The sequence below is a fragment of the Oncorhynchus kisutch genome, unplaced genomic scaffold (assembly GCF_002021735.2).
Source record: "Oncorhynchus kisutch isolate 150728-3 unplaced genomic scaffold, Okis_V2 scaffold1196, whole genome shotgun sequence".
Classification (NCBI taxonomy): Eukaryota; Metazoa; Chordata; class Actinopteri; order Salmoniformes; family Salmonidae; genus Oncorhynchus; species Oncorhynchus kisutch.
The window spans coordinates 16,384-24,311 of NW_022263141.1; the positions used below are offsets into that span (position 1 = coordinate 16,384).

The following is a 7,928-nucleotide window of genomic DNA, read 5'->3' on the forward strand; positions in this document are numbered from 1 at the left end:
AGAATTGAAAGTTTCTACCATGCCTCTCTGCAGATCCTCTCAAGCTCTGTCAGGTTGGATGTGGAGCTTTGCTGGACAGCTATTTTCAGGTCTCTCCAGAGATGTTTGATCGGGTTTAGGCCCGGGCTATGGCTGGGCCACTCAATGGTGCCCTGATTGGTGGAGCGCTGCAGAGATGGGACTCTAGAGCTCTGTCAGTGACAATCGGGTACTTGATCACCTCCCTGACCAAGGCCCTTCTCCCCCGAGTGCTCAGTTTGGCCCGGCGGACAGCTCTAGGAAGAGTCTTAGTGGTTCCAAAGCTCTTCCATTTATAAACGATGGAAGCCACTGTGTTCTTAGGGACCTTCAATGCTTCAGACATTTCTTAGTACACTTCCCCAGAGCTCTTAATCAGGGATTTGTCTGACAGTCTCACTGTATACAATGCGTGCCTACATCTAAAGTATGAATATATGAGGAATGTCTGACAACTCACCCCATCACAAATGCTCTTATGTAGACCCAAGCTTTATTTTGAATCAGTAGCAAAGGTAAAAGATGAGAAAACCAAAGAATTAACTCAACAGTAGTCATTTTTACTACGGACTGCAAGCAATGGACATGAAACATTTCAAAGAGACAAGGCATTTTTTTAAGTAAAATTGTTTATTGATTCCATCCCACTAGAGTAGCAAGAGCACCAGCAACTTCCTGGTCTAAAAAGCAGAAAGAAATGCAAACAATGTCAGCAACACAGAATGTTAAGTAACCAATGTCAAAAACAATACTCACCATTAGAGCTTCTAGAGGATGAATCCATTATATTTTCCTGTTGATAGATATATGGTTAGTACAAAGGCCTTCAAATTCAGAGAGCAAAGTTCAGAGCAGGTTAAAGTGAACCATTACCTTGCAGAATCCTTCACTAGTGTTGGATATATGCTTGGTGCTCCAATGCTAACATAACCGCCCTTGGGAGCATTTCCACTGTCAACAGGCATGGCCTCTCTAGGAGTGTAGCCGATTTGAGAGACTCCAGTTCTGCCATTCTTGTAGTGGGATGACACCCGACTGTTCAACAATGCTGGCTTGAGAACTACCAGAGGCACCATCTTCAGTGCTTTCGTAGTGCTTCTGCTGAGAATTTGGGGCCAGTTGCTGCTGGGAAATTTGGGCTACATGCCAAAATTGCTGAGGAATGGGGTTGGGTTGCTGCTGGGCCAATTGAGCTGGATACCTCACTTGCTGAGGTTCGACGGCGAGTTCCTTCTGCTGCTCGACTGCCAGTTCCTTCTGCTGGGGAAATTGAGCTGGATGCCACACCTGCTGAGGTTGCTGGGCTATGGTGGTTGGTTCCTTCTGCAGTAGAGGCATAGTGGCCAGTTGCTTCTGCTGGGGAAACTGAGCAGGATGCCACCCCAGCTGGGGCACGGCGGTCGGTTGCTTCTGCTGCAGGGGCATTTGAGCAGGATGCCACACTTGCTGGGGCACGGCGGTCGGTTGCTTCTGCAGTGTGTGAAATGGATTCCACACTTGCTGGGGCATGGCAGTCGGTTGCTTTTGCAGCATTTGATTTGGATGCCACACTTGCTGGGGCACAGCGGTCGGTTGCTTCTGCTGCTGGGCCATTTGAGCTGGATACCTCACTTGCTGAGGTTCAACTACAAGTTCCTTCTGCTGCTCGACTGCCAGTTCCTTCTGCTGCTCGACTGCCAGTTCCTTCTGCTGCTCGACTGCCAGTTCCTTCTGCTGCTCGACTGCCAGTTCCTTCTGCTGCTGGGGAAATTGAGATGGATGCCACACGAGCGGAGGCTGCTGGAGAATGGCGGCCAGATGATTCTCCTGTTGGAGCATTTTAGCTCGATACCACATTTGCTGGGGCATGGCGGTCTGATCCTTCTGTTGAGGTTCAGTGGCCGGTTGCTTCTGCTGCAGGGGCATTTGAGCTGGATGCCACGATTGCTCGGACATGGTGGGTGGTTGCTTCTGCTGCTGAGGTTCAGTGGCTGTTCGATTCTTGGACATTTGAGCTGGATGCCATACATGCTGCGGTTGCTGGGCTATGGGGGCCAGTTGCTTCTGCTGGGGAAATTGAGCTGGATGCCGAGCTTGCTGGGGCGTGGTGGATGGTTGCTTCTGCTGCTGAGGTTCAGTGGCTGTTCGATTCTTGGACATTTGAACTGGATGCCACACCTGCTGAGGTTGCTGGGCTATGGTGGTTGGTTCCTTCTGCAGTAGAGGCATGGCGGCCAGTTGCTTCTGCTGGGGAAACTGAGCAGGATGCCACCCCAGCTGGGGCACGGCGGTCGGTTGCTTCTGCTGCAGGGGCATTTGAGCAGGATGCCACACTTGCTGGGGCACAGCGGTCGGTTGCTTTTGCAGCATTTGATTTGGATGCCACACTTGCTGGGGCACAGCGGTTGTTTGCAGGGGCATTTGAGAAGGATGCCACACTTGCTGGGGCACGGCGGTCGGTTGCTTCTGCTGCAGGGGCATTAGAGCAGGATGCCACACTTGCTGGGTCACGGCGGTCGGTTGCTTCTGCTGCAGGGGCATTTGAGAAGGATGCCACACTTGCTGGGGCACAGCGGTCGGTTGCTTCTGCTGCAGGGGCATTAGAGCAGGATGCCACACTTGCTGGGGCACAGCGGTCGGTTGCTTTTGCAGCATTTGATTTGGATGCCACACTTGCTGGGGCACAGCGGTCGGTTGCAGGGGCATTTGAGAAGGATGCCACACTTGCTGGGGCACGGCGGTCGGTTGCTTCTGGGGCGTTTGAGCTGGATGCCACACTTGCTGGGGCACGGCGGTCGGTTGCTTCTGCTGCAGGGGCATTTGAACTGGATGCCACACTTGCTGGGGCACGGCGGTCGGTTGCTTCTGCTGCAGGGGCATTTGAGGAGGATACCACACTTGCAGGGGCACAGCGGTCGGTTGCTTTTGCAGCATTTGATTTGGATGCCACACTTCCTGGGGCACAGCGGTTGTTTGCAGGGGCATTTGAGAAGGATGCCACACTTGCTGGGGCACGGCGGTCGGTTGCTTCTGCTGCAGGGGCATTAGAGCAGGATGCCACACTTGCTGGGGCACAGCGGTCGGTTGCTTTTGCAGCATTTGAGCTGGATGCCACACTTGCTGGGGCACGGCGGTCGGTTGCTTCTGGGGCGTTTGAGCTGGATGCCACACTTGCTGGGGCACGGCGGTCGGTTGCTTCTGCTGCAGGGGCATTTGAGCTTGAAGCCACACTTGCTGGGGCACGGCGGTCGGTTGCTTCTGCTGCAGGGGCATTTGAACTGGATGCCACACTTGCTGGGGCACGGCGGTCGGTTGCTTCTGCTGCAGGGGCATTTGAGGAGGATACCACACTTGCTGGGGCACAGCAGTCGGTTGCTTCTGCTGCAGGGTCATTTGAGCTTGATGCCACACTTGCTGGGGCACGGCGGTCAGTTGCTTCTGCTGCACGGGCATTTGAACTGGATGCCACACTGGCTGGGGCATGGCGGTCGGTTGCTTATGCGTCAGCATGTGAGCTTGATGCCACACTTGCTGGGGCACAGTTGTCGGTTGCCTCTGCGGCTGAGCTTCTGCGGCTGGTTGCTTCTGATGCAGGGGCATTTGAACTGGATTCCACACTTGCTGAGGTTGCTGGGACATGGGGGCCAGTTCCTTCCACCCGATGGCGGCCGGATGTTTCTGTTGCGCTTGCATTTGAGATTTTGGAGACTTATAATTGCCATATCCTAGAGACCGAAGTGATCCTGCATAGAGCCATGCTGCATTAGAATCCAGTGCAGGAGACCAATCACCTAGGTACAAAATATAAACTGTAAAATGTCAGCATTTGAAGGTTATGGAACTGCGTAGCTGTTATTTGAAATGAACTCACCTTCTGATGTAGAAGACATTATCCCTCCAATTAGTAGGCAACAAAGCCAAGAAACTCTTAAGGAAAAATAATGTATGTCATAAACATAGCTACCTGTAACACCTGAAGGACAAGGGAAACAAACTAAATCAATACTTAAAAACATACCTGAAAGCGATTCCAATCATCACAGCCATTTTGCCCTCAAAACTTCACCAGTATTCAGAACTAATGGTAGGCATACATCCTACCAGAATACCCCTTTTACTATATTTGCCAGATGTTTGGTTGCTCCTTTTAAAGGAATTCCAGACCCTTCTAATGACGTTGGCTAATTAAGGACAGCTGTCAGCCACTGAACTACATTCAATTTCTATTTCCAAATTGACCCCTAAATCCTACACCTTGATCTAAACACAAGGATTTAATTGGGATAAGCAATATGGCCACAATTGCATCCAGCCTATCAGAAGACAAGGTGAAGCAATTAACATATTGCATTACCCTATCTGATCATTTCAAATGCCCCTAAATGACTAAGTGGTAGGTGTAGGAGCTAGGGGTTGATTTGGAATACAGAAATTTACTCAGGTCTGGTTGATTCTCTAATTGAGATCCTGACAGGTTTGACAGCCCTTACTCTAAAGCACGCGTCAAACTCATTACACGGAGGGCCGAGTGTTTGCGGATTTTCACTCCTTCCTTGTACTTGATGGCTGAATTAAGTCCACTAATTACTCCCCTCACCTACAGTAGTTGTCTTGGTCTTAAATGAAAGTAAAAAACAAAAACCTACAGACACTAGGCCCTCCATGGAATGAGTTTGACACCCCTGCTCTAAAGTAGGAAACACATTTTGTCTTGGCACTTCATTGATCGGTTTAAATTATTGCTTGTACAAAATTCACTTGGTTCATTTGAAGATTAGAGGCAGAATGAGCAGTTAGGCACCATTATTTTACACATGCCTTCTTTAAAACCGTGTGTTTCATTCAGCATAGCAACATTAGATGGATAACAGTTTCATTTGCACAAAGTGCAACATCTTAGACAAATTCTGATTTCAGACAGACACCAATTAAACACTCATGTTATGCTTTTGATGATCTGAGTCTTTAATTTTTCAGAGGCAAACATACAGTAGGGCTCGTTTGAGTGGTAAGGCTAAAGCAACTGACTGTAGACCAAAGTCAAGAAGTAAAGTCAGGAGAGGTGCATCTGCGACAACCGAAAGTCGGATACTAACTTCATTTTCCAACAGCAAGGCTCAGATCTCCATGGCAGTGTTGCCATTGTTTATAAAAGGTTTACTTTATCATGTAAAACTGTGCTTTGACATATGCATTGACGGGTCTTAGATTTTTAGACTGGCTATCTCTAAAATGCTTTGTGACTACTGCTGATGCAAAAAAGGGCTTTTAAGAAATACATATGGTTGATTGACAGATTTGTATTATTATAAAAAATAATATAACAATATTATTATTATCATCATAATATTTATTATTATTATGTTACAGGTGAGACATACCCAGAAATGTCAACATCTTGGCAAGTGCTCAAATCTGTACAGCAGCCCCAGACAATCATGTACAGTAGCTCCAACTTACAAGAATGGGTTTACAAGGCAGTGATGAAAAAAGTTTATATGAGCGCTAATTAAAACATACAATGATATATATGTGATACAATTACCCATTCAAAACTGTTGTTACAAAATCACTTCTCATTGTGTTCATTTCAAGGTTTCACAAACATAAAACAACTATCTAGTTAATGTTTCTCGGACTAATACACTGTTGAGTTTCCTATTTACTAAAGAACAGTCATTAAGACAAAACACAAAGAGTTGTAATATAATCTGTATACATGTCATTCTATACTGAAGACAGGTACATTCTGAAAGATTTTTGATGTTAATGTGATAACACATTCTTTATTCATCTCTCAATTTAGGATATCATTTATTTGTTACGTTACTGAAATTGTATTATTTATGTTGTCTCATACCATGACAATACACTACCAAACAATGCAAGCAGATGTGGAATTAACCCCATAACAGTTGTGTGTCTTTTTGGATCAAGAATTGATCAAGAATACCAATAGGCTTGATCAGATCCTCTTTCCTATGCAGTCACCATATAATGCACAGCCACATGCAAATCCATGAACTCCCCCAATAGAACATTGAAAACCTTAACATGACAACTGGCAATGTCATTATTATTGTCACCATCCATCAATTGTTGAATTGTGTTATTTTTCTTTGTAAATGCACCGAGCCTCCAAGGGCTGGAGCCAATCAACGTAGTAAATTAAAAAAGACCCAAATAAAACGTATGTGAAAAGATGTGGTCAAAGTATAAAACGTTGCTGTTTTGTTTTGTTACAGCAACCAAGTTTTCCTAACTTTTGCCATAACTAGTCATCCTTACATCCTGAATGAATATGGGCTCCCAAATATGCACCTGGGAACACATGGGAGGGGTGGGACCACATGCCCTTTTAAGTAATTGAGCCTAGAACATCATTTCTATATTGTAATTAAAATCATTGACCCATAAGAGAACACATGACCAAAGCAAAGCGTGAGCCATATAGAATTAAAACAACATTATTCTTAATGAGAAATATAATCTAATAAACAAATGTTTGCATAACGAAAGACATGAAAACTGTCTCCAACAATGTATTTAGCTATGTATAAAACTTTCATATTGGCAGTAAGGTCATTGAGAATAGCTATAGACAGTAGTTCTTGTGGGAGGTTTAGGGATAAATATAGTGAAGGATCACGATTGTTAAAGATTTGTTCACCTTGGGGATTTTGAAAGAGGGGGATTAGAACCCCAAAGTAATAGTGATAAGAAAGATCATAAAGGTCATTTCAGGTCACAACTTGCAGACTTGTTTATGTGTTGCTGTGCGTTTTGTTGCCAACCTATTTTGCTACCTGACAACTTTACGCTTTTTACTTTTTAATTACCGTTTATATTTTTGTTTTTTCCCTCAACTTTTTCACTCCGGAAGCTTTATCTGGACATGGTTCGTCAGGACCTCCAACAGCCGAAGCTAAGTAGTAACATTAACATGATGCCTTCTAATTGCAGTCGCTGTATTCATAATATACAGGAGAACGATCGCCTTACGGCGAGGATAGCTGTGCTACAAGCCCAGCTTCAGACGCAATCGTTAGGCAAGGGTAATTTCAGTGTAGGAAAGGATGAACACAGTCCTTGCAGCCAGACAACTTTCTCACGGTTTCTGGAAGGAAATGTTGTAGGAATGCTCAACCGGCGCTCATTCAGCGACAGAAACTTTCAACCGGTTTTCCCCATTAAGCAGCAAGTCGGAGTCAGAGGCCAAGCCTTCTCATGTCTCTACTCCTCCCGTTACGGGGTCTGAGACTCCGAAGCTTCCCACCATTAGCTCTGACAAATTGAAAACTCTAGTCATTGGCGACTCCATTACCCGCAGTATTAGACTTAAAACGAATCATCCAGCGATCATACACTGTTTACCAGGGGGCAGGGCTACCGACGTTAAGGCTAATCTGAAGATGGTGCTGGCTAAAGCTAAAACTGGAGAGTGTAGAAAGTATAGAGATATTGTTATCCACGTCGGCACCAACGTGGTGTTAGGATGAAACAGTCAGAGATCACCAAGTGCAACATAGCTTTGGTGTGTAAATCAGCTAGAAAGATGTGTCGGCATCGAGTAATTGTCTCTGGCCCCCTCCCAGTTAGGGGGAGTGATGAGCTCTACAGCAGAGTCTCACAACTCAATCGCTGGTTGAAAACTTTTCTCTGCCCCTCCCAAAAGATACAATTTGTAGATAATTGGCCCTCTTTCTGGGACTCACCCACAAACAGGACCAAGCCTGACCTGCTGAGGAGTGACGGACTCCATCCTAGCTGGAGGGGTGCTCTCATCTTATCTACCAACATAGACAGGGCTCTAACTCCTCTAGCTCCACAATGAAATAGGGTGCAGGCCAGGCAGCAGGCTGTTAGCCAGCCTGCCAGCATAGTGGAGTCTGCCACTAGCATAGTCAGTGTAGTCAGCTCAGCTATCACCA

At 46.1% G+C, this 7,928-nt stretch overlaps 1 protein-coding gene across 1 annotated transcript; it reads right to left on the bottom strand.

Moving 5' to 3' along the window:
- Positions 1-636: 636 nt before the first annotated feature.
- LOC116365201 (bromodomain-containing protein 4-like) lies at positions 637-4,148 on the bottom strand. Its single transcript, XM_031817914.1, has 5 exons — positions 4,016-4,148; positions 3,869-3,924; positions 892-3,788; positions 775-811; positions 637-698 (listed from the first exon to the last, which is right to left on the bottom strand). Exons 1-3 carry the CDS (start codon positions 4,042-4,044, stop codon positions 991-993), a joined length of 2,883 nt encoding a protein of 960 aa, XP_031673774.1. The 5' UTR covers positions 4,045-4,148; the 3' UTR covers positions 637-698; positions 775-811; positions 892-990.
- Positions 4,149-7,928: the final 3,780 nt, after the last annotated feature.

Coding starts and splice junctions, on each gene's coding strand:
- LOC116365201 (XM_031817914.1), bottom strand. CDS start 4,044: ATGGCTGTGATGATTGGAATCGCTTTCAG. Junction 3,925..4,015: donor ATGATTGGAATCGCTTTCAG/GTATGTTTTTAA, acceptor TTTTTCCTTAAG/AGTTTCTTGGCTTTGTTGCC. Junction 3,789..3,868: donor AATGTCTTCTACATCAGAAG/GTGAGTTCATTT, acceptor TTTTGTACCTAG/GTGATTGGTCTCCTGCACTG.